At 50.4% G+C, this 14,929-nt stretch overlaps 1 protein-coding gene across 3 annotated transcripts in view; it reads right to left on the reverse strand.

Annotated features, from left to right (window-relative positions):
• The window catches only part of MBTPS1 (membrane bound transcription factor peptidase, site 1), a 124,895-nt gene that overhangs the window by 83,761 nt on the left and 26,205 nt on the right, over positions 1-14,929 (reverse strand). For all 3 annotated transcript variants that reach the window (XM_075325698.1, XM_075325701.1, XM_075325699.1), the window contains 3 exons: positions 13,865-13,932; positions 12,702-12,804; positions 5,245-5,396 (listed from right to left, as the gene is read on the reverse strand). In XM_075325698.1, coding sequence (XP_075181813.1) covers positions 5,245-5,396; positions 12,702-12,804; positions 13,865-13,932 — 323 coding nt within the window. The remainder of the gene's footprint in view (positions 1-5,244; positions 5,397-12,701; positions 12,805-13,864; positions 13,933-14,929) is intronic.

Consider the following 14,929-nt stretch of genomic DNA (forward strand, 5'->3'; position numbering starts at 1 on the left):
AGACAATCTATCAGCAAAAACTGCAAACTCCGTCCCTGTCACCTGGACAGTGTTCACAGGTGGTTCTCCTTGGGCCACCTCTAGCAGAGACCCCGGCTGAGCAAGTGCTACAGGGGAGCATTGCACCCAATGGGGGTCAGTGGAACCTGCCGGTAGAACAGCCTCACATGCGGTACAAGCAGCATAGAAAGCCTGTGCCTTGGCACCCTTGCTTTTTGCGGACGACATGCTGTTGTCTAGCCATCTAGGAGGGTATATAGCCAAGAATAGCGACCGTACAGTGCAATGTATAACATACAAGCATAAAGTACAAATGAACACTTCGGCACTAGTGGGGTCAGCACCTCAGGTGCTGCTTACCGCCCGCTCAAAAGCGGGTGTGTGGTCGCCCGAATCCTGTGTCTGGGTCTCCAAGAGCTTGTCTCCCTTCTCCAGCTCAGACTGCAAACAGGAATGGCTGCCGGCGTCCTGTGGAGAAGGGCGGGCCGTGGGCATGCCCCAGACAAAGTGCGGGAAACTGGCGTCTCACTGTGCCCAGTGAGGGGGCTGGAGTATGCTAAGCAGACTCCAGCCCTCGGCGCTGACGTTCTGAACAGCGTCCCGCCCTTCCCCTGACTGGCAGGCCTGGGGGCGGGAACGAAACTAAACTAGGCCGCAAAAGCCGGGGACTCGATTTATACGCGTGGCCGTATAAGCACGGCCAGCGCGGAAGTCCCCGGCGCACCACAAGTCCCAGCCGCGCCACAGTGTAAAAACAGCCAGCAGCGGCCGGCGCGGCAGTTCCTAATACATAAACTCACTCAGCTAAGCTGCAGTGAGTAATAGCACAAGCGCTCCGCGCTGTTGTCCCCGGCGTACTAACACACCCAGCATGCTGGTGTGTGTGTGCGCGATTTGTACGGGGACACAGAGTACCTTAATGTAGCAGGGCCCTGTCCCTGACGATACTCAGCTCCATATCCAGCAGGTTCTCCGGGTCTGTGGATGGAGCACGGTCTCAGTGCCTGGAGACCGGTAAGATCCCACTTCACCCAGAGCCCTGAGGGGGATGGGGAAGGAAAGCAGCATGTGGGCTCCAGCCTCCGTACCCGCAATGGATACCTCAACCTTAACAACACCGCAGACAAGAGTGGGGTGAGAAGGGAGCATGCTGGGGGCCCTATATGGGCCCACTTTTCTTCCACTTTTCTTCCATCCGACATAGTCAGCAGCTGCTGCTGACTAAAACAGTGGAGCTATGCGTGGATGTCTGACCTCCTTCGCACAAAGCATGAAAACTGAGGAGCCCGTGGGAGCACGGGGGGTGTATAGGCAGAAGGGGAGGGGCCTTACACTTTTAAGTGTAATACTTTGTGTGGCCTCCGGAGGCAGTAGCTATACACCCAATTGTCTGGGTCTCAATTGTCTGGGTCTCCCAATAGAGCGACAAAGAAATGGCGCCGGAGTGAGGAGGGGGGGCGGGGTTAGGTCCAAGAGCGGGAACCGGAGGGCCAAGGAGAAATACTGGGGAGGGGAACATCTCCTCAGAGAGGAGTGTCCTCCCCTCTGCTGAACGGCCGTGGGCGGCGCCGCACTGTTCCCCTGCGTGACTGACATGCAGGGGCACTGAAAACGAAACTAGGCCGCATCTGAAGCCGGGGCCTAGATTTTCCCATGCGGCCGACGAGCAGGCACCCTCGGTGCGGTTCTTAGGAAAAAACCAGAGAACCGGCCGGAAATCACAGCAAAGTGAAATAACACACTCTCCCCACAATAAATGTACAAGGGACCCCTGAATAACGTCTCAATACTTAGCTTATGAGACGCAGGGCCAGGTCCCTGAGGGGTGAGCGCTCCGTCCGGCAGGATCCTGAAAGGGCTGCGGATGGAGACCGGTCTCCTGCAAAGCAGTGAGAACCGTGATGGCTCCCACTTCAAGCCAGGGCCTCAGGGGATGGTGAAGGAGCGCGGCATGTGAAGGCTCCAGCCTTGTAAAATCAACCTTAACAGCACCGCCGACACAGTGGGGTGAGAAGGGACATGCCGGGAGTCCAGATTGGACCCGCTTTTCTTCCAAATCTTTGAAATCAAAAATCAAAAATCAGATGAGAATGCATGTGTGTGTGTGTGTGACCTCCTGAACACAAAGCATTGAACTGGTTAGATTTGTCATCCAGGGGGTGTATATGCTCGGAGGGAGGAGCTACACTTTTAGTGTAGTACTTTGTGTGTCCTCCGGAGGCAGAAGCTATACACCCATGGTCTGGGTCTCCCATAAGGAACGATGAAGAAAAATGTACTATAAATTTCATGGTGCATTTTTTCCTGATACCCTTGTGAAAAAAAAAAAAACTACCTAGTTGAAGCAACAGTTTTGTAGTAAAAAAAAAAAAAAATTCTCTTTTCACGGCTCAAGGTTATAAACTTCTGTGAAGCCCCCAGGGGTTCGAAGTGCTCACCAAACATCTAGAAAAATTGACGGCTCTAGCTTCCAAAATAGGGTCACTTGTGGGGGAGCTCCATTGTTTAGGCACCTCAGGGGGTCTTCAAACCCGACATGGCGTCCGCTAATGAGTGCAGCTAATTTTGCGTTCAAAATTTCAAATGGTGCTCCTTCCCTTTTGACCTACGCCATGCGCCCAAACAATTGATTTTTACCACACATAAGGCATCAGCGTACTCAGAAAATGCACAATAAATTGTAGGGTGCACTCTTTTCCCCCTTGTGAAAATGAAAATTATGGCTAAAGTAACATTTCTGTGTAAAAAAGTAACATTTTTTTTTTCCTTTTTTCCTTCCACATTGCTTTGGTTGCTGTGAAGCACCTAAAGGGTTAAACTTCTTGGATGTGGTTTTGGGCAGTGTGAGGGGTGCAGTTTATAAAAGGGGGGGGGCATGCATGTAAAAAAAACATGTGCCCCACGTACCAGAAACAGACGTATGAAAGGACTACCGTATTTTTCGCTTTATAAGACGCACCCCCAAATTTGAAGGAGTAGAGAATTTTTTAATAAAGGGGATCCATCTAATGCCAGTGTCCATCTAACAAATCATATAGGGTATATGTCCCTCATAGCCCCCCTCATCCTAAAATTAGCCCCCTTAATCTGGATATAGCCACCTTATATTGAATATAGCCCCTCCCCTGTGGCTGGCACACGGGGGGCCCCCTCCGTGGCTGGCACACATCACCCTGTGTTAAATATCGCCCCCATGCTGCTGCTTTTAGTAAAATAAACTCTTTCCTTACCTTCTCCAGTGCTGTCCCCCCTCGTGTCTCCCTCCATGGGGTTGAGCTCCGGCCTCCTGCACTTCCTGGTTCTCGGTGCCGGTCATGTGATCGGCACAGCAGAGTGACATCTCTGCGTGCCTGATCACAGCAGCAGAAGGGAGACCGGGGAGACACGCTGGAGGGGGTAAGTAAAGAGTTTTTTTAATTTTACTATGGGCAGCAGCATGGGGGCCATATCCAACACAGGGGGGCATTTGCCATCAAAGGGGACGACAGGCACATATAATATGCGCCGATCCCACAGCTAGTCACTGCGGTGCGGTTTCAGCACCACGGTGATTGACAGCGGCTGTGCATATTATATGAGCGGGAGCAGGAGATCTAACGCTGTAGCCTTCACCAGCTCACCAGCCTCCAGCACCGCTCAAGAGCGGCCCCCACCTCCCCTGGACCCTGCAGTATATAATCCGTATATTTGGATTATAAGACGCACCCCCTATTTCCCCCCCAAAATTTGGGGGAACAAAAGTGCGTCTTATAAAACGAAAAATACGGTAACTTGTATTTTATTTGCTTAAATCTTAGTTGCAGGTAGGTATGTATGCATGTATTTTCGTCACATTGTTTGTGCAACAGTCATTTCATACTGCCAAAATGTAGAGCAAAGTGGCGGCGTTGTTTCCTCTGTGCACACATTGCATCTCTGCACAGCTTTCTGCATGTCCCCCTGTGCAGATCAGCTATAGAGCACACAGTGCAGGACACCACATCTGCCACCAACACTGCCAGGCCAGTACATGACACATGCACTCTGCAGGGAAGGAGGCGCAGTAGTCAGAAAACAAGAGTCAGGGGCACTATACGGAAACTGACTTTTTTTTTTTTTAAACTATTCCATCTGAGACCAACATGATGTAGATGGAGGGGCAGAGACCCTGATTCCTGTAATGTCACTTACTGGGCTGCTTGCTGCAATTTTAATAAAATCCCAGATTTCTCTGCTGTAGATGTAGCAGTAGTCAATGCTGAGCTGTGTATAACCATGCCTCCAACACTGATTGGCAGCTTTCTGCCTATGCACACGGGAAGCTGCCAATCAGTGCTGAGAGCTATGGTTATAAAGAGTTCATGAATATGGAGAACTACATGGCAGCATATTAGCTAGTCCTCTAGTTATGGTCTGTTTTAGCAAAAAAAATCCACTACAGCAAGCAGCGCAGTAGATGATATCACTGGAGTCAGGGTCTGTCTCTACATTATCCAGAGCAAATTAGGAGGCAAAAAAACCTGGTGACAAATTTCTGATTACACATTCAGAGGAAAAAAAAAAAAATAATTTGAGTCAAATAAGCTTTGACAGGACAGTTTTGCCAAAGCAAGTGTACAATAGGGACTGGGAGATGATGGGGGCACATCTAGGATGGGGACTGTAGGAAGGATGGATGAGGGCACAGCCAGGGTGAGGACTGAGTTTATTGCAATTCTGCCTGGAATGATGTGAATGCTGAAGTCTGTTATCAAGTATGGGTCTAACTTAGTATTAAGCCTAGTAGCAGGTAAATGATAATATTCTGATCAAAGGGTGGGAGGGGTTAGTGGAGCGTCCTGCTGCTGGGCCCCTCAACGATCAGCCAAACAGGTACATTTTTATCTCAGTCACACCTACCAACTGCTTCATTCATTCTCCAGCAAGGGATCCACTGTTGAACTGTACCAGGGATAAGTGTTCAGCAGATCGGTGCGTGTTCAAGCGATTGGACCCCACCAATCGTGTGGACCCCACCAATCGTGTGGACAGCTGAACATTGGTCCAGATTTATTTAATTGATGTGCAGAAAGTTTACTTTGGATTGTCTGCAGCATAGTACCAGATTCTACAGATTGTTGCAAAAATGCACTGAAAAAGAACCCCCATCCTCGTTTCATTGAGCTAAACTATGTCCCCTACATGTCACAATCTAGGACTTCAAGACGACTTTACGCTCTGTAGAAAAACTGCAGTACCCAAATTTACCATAAAGCGTTTAGTTACCTAACAAGCAGAGTCACTGCTCCGGCCACAACAGGAGAAGCAACACTTGTGCCAGACAAGGAGCGACAACCACCCTTCATGCCAGATCCCCTCACCCCAGAGCCGTAGGTGACAATGTCAGGCTTCATCCTGCCATAGCCACCGGGAAGTTCCTAGGATTTAAAAGATAGAGTCAGTTTCTCTCAGCTGCATGAAGTGTTCCCATTTCTAGACAGACAAATGAAGGGAATTTTGTTTACTTACCGTAAATTCCTTTTCTTCTAGCTCCTATTGGGAGACCCAGACAATTGGGTGTATAGCTTCTGCCTCCGGAGGCCACACAAAGTATTACACTTTAAAAAGTGTAACCCCTCCCCTCTGCCTATACACCCTCCCGTGCATCACGGGCCCATCAGTTTTGGTGCCAAAGCAGGAAGGAGGAAACTTATAAATTGGTCTAAGGTAAACTCAATCCGAAGGATGTTCGGAGAACTAAACCATGAACTAAAGAACAATTCAACATGAACAACATGTGTACACAAAAGAACAAACAGCCCGAAGGGAACAGGGGCGGGTGCTGGGTCTCCCAATAGGAGCTAGAAGAAAAGGAATTTACGGTAAGTAAACAAAATTCCCTTCTTTGTCGCTCCATTGGGAGACCCAGACAATTGGGACGTCCAAAAGCAGTCCCTGGGTGGGTAAAAGAATACCTCGATAAAAAGAGCCGTAAAACGGCCCCCTCCTACAGGTGGGCAACCGCCGCCTGAAGGACTCGCCTACCTAGGCTGGCATCTGCCAAAGCATAGGCATGCACCTGATAGTGTTTCGTGAAAGTGTGCAGACTCGACCAGGTAGCCGCCTGACACACCTGCTGAGCCGTAGCCTGGTGCCGCAATGCCCAGGACGCACCCACGGCTCTGGTAGAATGGGCTTTCAGCCCTGAAGGAACCGGAAGCCCAGAAGAACGGTAGGCCTCAAGAATCGGTTCCTTGATCCACCGAGCCAAGGTTGACTTGGAAGCCTGCGACCCCTTACGCTGGCCAGCGACAAGGACAAAAAGTGCATCAGAACGGCGCAGGGGCGCCGTACGAGAAATGTAGAGTCGGAGTGCTCTCACGAGATCTAACAAGTGCAAATCCTTTTCACATTGGTGAACTGGATTGGGACAAAAAGAAGGTAAGGAGATATCCTGATTGAGATGAAAAGGGGATACCACCTTAGGGAGAAATTCCGGGACCGGACGCAGAACCACCTTATCCTGGTGAAACACCAGGAAGGGGGCTTTGCATGACAGCGCTGCTAGCTCAGACACTCTCCGAAGTGATGTGACTGCCACTAGGAAGACCACCTTCTGCGAAAGGCGTGAAAGAGAAACATCCCTCATCGGCTCGAAAGGTGGTTTCTGAAGAGCCGTTAGCACCCTGTTAAGATCCCAGGGTTCTAACGGACGCTTGTAAGGTGGGACTATGTGGCAAACCCCCTGCAGGAACGTGCGTACCTGCGGAAGCCTGGCTAGACGCTTTTGAAAAAACACGGAAAGCGCCGATACCTGTCCCTTGAGAGAGCCGAGAGACAAACCCTTGTCCAATCCGGATTGAAGGAAAGACAGAAAAGTGGGCAAGGCAAACGGCCAGGGAGTAAAACCCTGATCAGAGCACCAGGATAAGAAGATCCTCCACGTCCTGTGGTAGATCGTGGCGGACGTTGGTTTCCTGGCCTGTCTCATAGTGGCAATGACCTCTTGAGATAACCCTGAAGACGCTAGGATCCAGGACTCAATAGCCAAACAGTCAGGTTGAGGGCCGCAGAATTCAGATGGAAAAAAGGCCCTTGAGACAGCAAGTCTGGTCGGTCTGGTAGTGCCCATGGTTGACCCACCGTGAGATGCCACAGATCCGGGTACCACGACCTCCTCGGCCAGTCTGGGGCGATGAGGATGGCGCGGCGGCAGTCGGACCTGATCTTGCGTAACACTCTGGGCAGCAGTGCCAGAGGGGGAAATACATAAGGCAGTCGAAACTGCGACCAATCCTGAACTAATGCGTCTGCCGCCAGAGCTCTGTGATCTTGAGACCGTGCCATGAATGCCGGGACCTTGTTGTTGTGCCGGGACGCCATTAGGTCGACGTCCGGCGTTCCCCAGCGGCAACAGATCTCTTGAAACACGTCCGGGTGAAGAGACCATTCCCCTGCGTCCATGCCCTGGCGACTGAGAAAGTCTGCTTCCCAGTTTTCTACGCCCGGGATGTGAACTGCGGAGATGGTGGAGGCTGTGGCTTCCACCCACAGCAGAATCCGCCGAACTTCTTGGAAGGCTTGACGACTGCGTGTGCCGCCTTGGTGGTTGATGTACGCCACCGCCGTGGCGTTGTCCGACTGAATTCGGATCTGCCTGCCTTCCAGCCACAGCTGGAACGCCTTTAAGGCTAGATACACTGCCCTTATCTCCAGAACATTGATCTGAAGGGAGGACTCTGAGTCCAGGTTCCCTGAGCCCTGTGGTGGAGGAAGACCGCTCCCCACCCTGACAGACTCGCGTCCGTCGTGACCACAGCCCAGGATGGGGGCAGGAAGGATTTTCCTTTCGACAGGGAAGTGGGAAGAAGCCACCACTGAAGAGAGGCTTTGGCTGCCCGAGAAAGACGTTCCTGTCGAGGGACGTCGACCTCCTGTCCCATTTGCGGAGAATGTCCCATTGGAGTGGACGCAGATGAAACTGCGCAAATGGAACTGCCTCCATTGCTGCCACCATCTTCCCTAGGAAGTGCATGAGCCGCCTCAAGGGGTGAGACTGGGCTCGAAGGAGAGATTGCACCCCTGTCTGTAGTGAACGCTGTTTGTCCAGCGGGAGCTTCACTATCGCTGAGAGAGTATGAAACTCCATCCCGAGGTAAGTTAGCGATTGGGTCGGTGTCAAATTAAATTTGACTTTGGGAAATTGATGATCCACCCGAACCTCTGGAGAGTCTCCAGAGCAGTGTTCAGGCTGTGTTGGCATGCCACCCGGGAGGGTGCTTTGACTAGAAGATCGTCTAAGTAAGGGATCACAGAGTGTCCCTGAGAGTGTAGGACTGCCACCACTGCTGCCATGACCTTGGTGAAGACCCGTGGGGCTGTCGCCAGGCCGAAAGGCAGTGCCATGAACTGAAGGTGTTCGTCTCCGATGGCGAAACGCAGGAAGCGTTGATGCTCTGGTGCAATCGGCACGTGGAGATAAGCATCCCTGATGTCGATTGATGCTAGGAAGTCTCCTTGGGACATCGAGGCGATGACGGAGCGGAGAGATTCCATCCGGAACCGTCTGGTTTTCACGTGTCTGTTGAGCAGTTTGAGGTTCAGAACGGGACGGAATGATCCGTCCTTTTTTGGCACCACAAACAAGTTGGAGTAAAAACCGCGACCACATTCTTGAAGGGGAACCGGGATCACCACTCCTTCTGCCTTCAGAGTGTTCACCGCCTGAAAAAGAGCATCGAATCGCTCTGGGGGCGGAGATGTTCTGAAGAAACGAGTCGGAGGACGAGAGCTGAGCTCTATCCTGTAACCGTGAGACAGAATGTCTCTCACCCATCGGTCTTGGACATGTGGCAACCAGGCGTCGCAAAAGCGGGAGAGCCTGCCACCGACCGAGGATGCGGTTTGGGGAGGCCGAAAGTCATGATGAGGCCGCCTTGGGGGTGGTTCCTCCGGCGGTCTTTTTAGGACGTGACTTAGACCTCCATGAAGCAGAGTTCCTCTGGCCCTTCTGTGGCCTGTTGGACGTGGAGAATTGTGACCTGGCTGAGGGCCGAAAGGACCGAAACCTCGGTTGTATCTTCCGTTGCTGAGGTCTGTTTGGTTTGGACTGGGGTAATGACGAGTCCTTTCCCTTGGATTGTTTAATAATTTCATCCAATTGCTCGCCAAACAGACGGTCGCCAGAAAATGGCAAACCGGTTAAGAACTTCTTGGAAGCAGAGTCTGCCTTCCATTCGCGTAGCCACATGGCCCTGCGAACTGCCACTGAATTGGCGGATGCTACCGCTGTACGGCTCGCAGAGTCCAGGATGGCGTTCATGGCGTAGGACGAAAAAGCCGACGCCTGAGAGGTTAAAGACACAACCTGCGGAGTAGAGGCACGTGTGACTGCATCAATCTCAGACAGACAAGCTGAGATAGCTTGGAGTGCCCATACGGCTGCGAATGCCGGAGCAAAAGACGCGCCTATGGCTTCATAGATGGATTTCATCAGGAGCTCTATTTGCCTGTCAGTGGCATCCTTGAGCGATGAACCATCTGCCACTGCTACTATGGATCTAGCCGCCAGTCTAGAGACTGGAGGATCCACCTTGGGACACTGAGCCCAACCCTTAACTACGTCAGTGGGGAAGGGGTAACGTGTGTCATTAAGGCGCTTAGTAAAGCGCTTGTCCGGAAATGCTCGGTGTTTCTGGACTGTATCTCTGAAGTTGGAGTGATCGAAAAATGCACTCCGTGTACGTTTGGGAAACCTAAATTGGAATTTCTCCTGCTGAGAAGCTGACTCCTCAATCGGTGGAGCTGGAGGAGAAAGTTCTAGCACCTGGTTGATGGACGCTATAAGGTCATTTACTATGGCGTCCCCTTCAGGTGTTTCAAGATTGAGAGCAGCGTCAGGATCAGAGCCCTGATCTGCCACCTCCGCTTCATCCTCCAGAGAGTCCTCATGCTGAGACCCTGAGCAGTGTGATGAAGTCGAGGGAAGCTCCCAGCGAGCCCGCTTAGCCGGTCTGGGACTGCGGTCCGTGTCGGAGTCCTCCCCGTGGGACCTAGGAGTCACCCCAGGAGCACTTTGCTGCGCCGACCGAGGGGGGCCTGGGGGCAATGATTCAACAGTGCCCGGGGCCTGTGTTACAGGTCTGGACTGCAAAGCTTCTAGTATCTTAGCAGACCATCTATCCATAGACTGAGCCATGGATTATCTATCCATAGACTGAGCCATGGATTGTGAAAGTGACTCAGAAAGTTTCTCAGCCAACACTGCAAACTCTGTCCCTGCCACCTGGACAGTGGTAGCCGGTGGTTCTACCTGGGCCGAGGGTCCCACCCGTGGCTGAGGCTCCGGCTGAGTGAGTGTCACAGGGGCCGAGCATTGCACACAATGAGGGTAGGTGGAACCTGCAGGTAACATAGCCGCACAAGAGGTACAGGTTGCAAAATAAGCCTGTGCCTTGGCACCCTTGCTTTTTGCGGACGACATGCTGTTGTCTCCTCTTAGAGCAATCAGTGAGGATATATAGCCAAAAGCAAATAATGCGGCCCAACAGAGCAAATGTATACAATATATGGATATATATATACTCTTCGGCACCCGGGGGGGCCAGCACCTGGTAACCGGTGCGGCTTACCGACCGCCCTCAGCGGTTGTGTGTCCACCAGATTCCCTGCCTGGGCCTCCCAGAGCTGTGGAGCTCGGTCTGAAGTTCTCCACCGGCAGAAGTGATGATAACAATGGCTGCCAGCGTTATCAGAGGAGGAGGGAGCCGTGGGCGTGCCTCAGAAAGTGCGGGAATCTGGTGCCCCACAGTGCTCAGTGAGGGGGGAGGAGGATACCTAGTATGCTCCAGCCCTCACCGCTGACGTCCAGTCTAGCGTCCCGCCCTTACCCCTGACTGGCAGGCCCGGGGGCGGGAGTATGCGGTACTAGGCCGCAGAAGCCGGGGACTAAAGTTATTAACCCGGCCGGCAAACAGGCGCGGTCGGCGCGGTAGTCCCGGCGACACAAAACACACAGCAGCCGCTGCAGCGTCTGTTACACAGGCGCTCTATGCACCGTCCCCAAGGGGACACAGAGTACCTCAGAGAAGCAGGGCCTGTCCCTGATGATACCCGATCTCCTGTCCGTCAGATTCCCCCAGGGGCTGCGGAGGGAGCCCGGTCCCAATGCATGGTGACCGGTTAGGATCCCACTTCTCCCAGAGCCCCTAAGGGATGGGGAAGGATAACGGCATGTGGCTCCAGCCTTTGTACCCGCAATGGGTACCTCAACAGCACCGCCGACCAGAGTGGGGTGAGAAGGGAGCATGCCGGGAGCCCTGTTAGGGGCCCTCTTTTCTTCCATCCGATAAAGTCAGCAGCTGCTGCTGAGTAAAATGTGGAGCTTGCGTGAATGTGTGCCTCCTTCAACACAAAGCAAAAAACTGATGGGCCCGTGATGCATGGGAGGGTGTATAGGCAGAGGGGAGGGGTTACACTTTTTAAAGTGTAATACTTTGTGTGGCCTCCGGAGGCAGAAGCTATACACCCAATTGTCTGGGTCTCCCAATGGAGCGACAAAGAAATTGGGTTTTCTGTAACCAACAAAATGTCCCAATTTAATTTACCAGAATTGTGGCATAAAACAGAAAAACAGATTGAAACGTCTATAAAGACTATGTGCACATGTTGCAGATTGGGTGCAAAAATTCTCAGCATAAGATCTGCACTTTGTCAAACATGTGGTTTGTTTTTGTTTTTTTTAAATAAATGACTGAAAAAAAAAATACAACCCATACTAGAGGCAATATGCGCCTACAAAAATCGCTGGCTTAGGAGGACCAATCAGCAGGATTTTGCTATAAGAGGTGCAGGCAGTGGCATACAGGCAGTAAGATGCTGAATCCAGGCATATCTGTTGTAGAAAGATTGGATGCTTGGCTGATGAAGCCAAAATTGCAGAAATGCCCTGTCTTTTGATTTGTGGAACATGGGTAGGTCTTTGTGGGTCGGGTCCTCACTGTAAAGTCTTCCTCAAGCATCTGCATGCATTGCCAGAGTGATTCTGTGTTCATAAAAATGGCGCTGAGCCTGAGCATGCGTGCATCATGATCTTCAGCACCATTTTATTGAAGACACTGCAGTGAAGCCTGAGCAGCAAGGGCGCATGTGCAGATGTAAAAAAAAAAAAAAATAAACCTGCACACGCACTGATGCCTCCCATAGTATTATCGCAGTGTCAATAAAATGGCGCTGGAGATCGTGGTACGTGCATGAGGACTCCAGCGCAATTCTAACGAAGACAGTTACTGTGGCAATGTGCATGCACCACCAACAGGTTCAAATAAAGAAAAGGGAGCAAGCCAGAAGGACGCCGATTGAGGAATACATGCCGAGGACCCGACCCACAAAGACCCGCTCCTGTCAAGTGCAGGGCATTTTTGCCACTGATTAAAAACATTTCTGCAACCAAGCAGCTGATCTTCCTACAATAGGTATGCCTGGATTCCGCTTCTTAGTGTCCGTATGGCACGGCCTTTACTTCATATTGCAAAATCCTGGTGGTTGCTCCTCATTAGGTGTAAATGAAACACTGCAAAACAAACAAAAATAAATAAATAAATATATAGGTGCAAACATGGAGTCTGGTTCAATATGACCCATGTTTCCATGACAAGGCAATACAATTCTCATCAGTACAGCCATAATACTGAAATATGTATACTGATCAAAAAAAAAAAAAAAAAGGGTGAGAAGTTAGTTACCCATGTGGTCATCCCTCTGGAAGAAAATCTAGCTATGTTGTCCTCAAAATCAATGCCACCGACTCCTATCACATCCATTTGGTCTGCCGGGTTGTTCAGAGTCCTAAACAAGAAAGGAGAAAATGGATTTATCGCAAAATGTATGTAGTTTGGTAGTTAATGTATTCCTACAGTCCATCACTTCTAATAAATAGAAATATCACTAGAAGACAGCATACCACAGCATGAAGACAAATCACATTTTGGTAGTCTGTCAAAGGAAAACTGGAGAAAAAAAGCTGTTTTTTCTCCAGTTTTCTTTGACGTTCTACTTGTGCAACAGGGCTGCTGCTGGACCGCTCACTCTTTGCTGTTTAAGGAGTTGTGACTGGCACAACCCGATCAGGTGAGTGCATCACTTCTATATGATTTTGCCCAATATATCGGGTAAGACCCTATTGTGCCTTTTCTCTCCTATTTAATTTTGGTAGTCTGAAATATTTTGTGCCCACATTACTGCCAGACTTAAGAGTCAGTCCAGAATGACTGCTCACACCAAGTACATGTGCTCGGTGCAGCATGGCGCAGCCAAATATTAGGTGCACCTTCCCATCTACAGTTTCCCCAATAGCTCTCCCCTTCATTTGAGAATTCAGGTTTCATAGGAGAGGAGCTGGAGGAAAACAAACGGGTGGGAAGGTGCCCTTCGATAGTAGCCCTGCTGTGATGCCCCCCAGCGCCTGTTCTTGGCTACAGTCATTCTGTGGTGACAGATGCAAGTGAAAGAACAGTTACTACTCAAGACAACGAAAAATGGCAAAAGTAGTCAAAAGGGTACATTGGGCCTCGTGTCTGTTCACACTTTTTTTGCTGTTTCAATATATAATGGAAACTGATTGTCTTAATTGAAAGATTCCTTGTTCAATATATACATATATACATATACACACACACACACACACACACACACTTTTAATAAACATTTTGAAAGCACCGCACAGCTCATGCCAGTCGTTATCTTGAAACATACTATACTCTTATGCATATTTGGATTTAATGTTATTTTTATATTTCTATAAGGCGTTACAGGCAGGCTGGTTTCCTTATCGTAAGTGTGAAAACGTAATGCCTGTTACTGGGCACAGACAATATATTACACTGTTACACTACGGCCAGGTCCATACCCATAAAGCGGGCCATCATTTCCTATTGCCGAAATCATGATCACATTGTTGGCTGTTAACTCCCAGACCTGTAAGGTAGAAGAGAAAAGGTCACTAGTCATTTTCTTCTTAAAAACAATAAAAGCAGTGATTGTAAAGCGGAGGTCAGGGTCCGCAGAGTTAGTGAGGTGCACTCGGCGGCTGTGGCCTTTATATTGTCACAACACCATGGGCTCAGGCAGCAAAGAAGGGAATTTTGTTTACTTACCGTAAATTCCTTTTCTTCTAGCTCCAATTGGGAGACCCAGACAGTGGGTGTATAGCTACTGCCCTCTGGAGGCCGCACAAAGAACTACACTTAAAAGTGTAAGGCCCCTCCCCTTCTGGCTATACACCCTCCCGTAGGAGTACAGATTCCTCAGTTTTAGTACCAAAGCAAGAAGGAGGAAAGCCAATAACAGTTTCAAAAACAAATTCAATCCGATAACATGATCGGAGAACTTAAGAAACAACATGAACAACATGTGCACCCGAAAAACGAAACCCTAAGAACAAATAGGGCGGGTGCTGGGTCTCCCAATTGGAGCTAGAAGAAAAGGAATTTACGGTAAGTAAACAAAATTCCCTTCTTCTTTTTCGCTCCTAATTGGGAGACCCAGACAGTGGGACGTCCAAAAGCAGTCCCTGGGTGGGTAAAAAGATACCACATGAACGGGCTGTCAGACAGCCTCTTCCTACAGGTGGGCCACCGCCGCCTGAAGGACCTGTCTACCTAGGCTGGCATCTGCCGAAGCGTAGGTATGCACTTGATAGTGTTTGGTAAACGTGTGCAGACTCGACCAGGTAGCCGCCTGGCACACTTGCTGAGCCGTAGCCTGATGCCGCAATGCCCAGGACGCACCCACGGCTCTGGTAGAATGGGCCTTCAGTCCAGATGGAATCGGAAGCCCAGCAGAACGGTATGTGTGAAGAATTGGTTCCTTGATCCACCGCGCCAGGGTGGATTTGGAAGCTTGCGATCCCTTATGCTGACCAGCGACTAGGACAAAGAGCGCATCAGAACGGCGTAGAGCCGCCGTGCGAGAA

The sequence above is a fragment of the Anomaloglossus baeobatrachus genome, chromosome 10 (assembly GCF_048569485.1).
Source record: "Anomaloglossus baeobatrachus isolate aAnoBae1 chromosome 10, aAnoBae1.hap1, whole genome shotgun sequence".
Lineage (NCBI taxonomy): Eukaryota > Metazoa > Chordata > Amphibia > Anura > Aromobatidae > Anomaloglossus > Anomaloglossus baeobatrachus.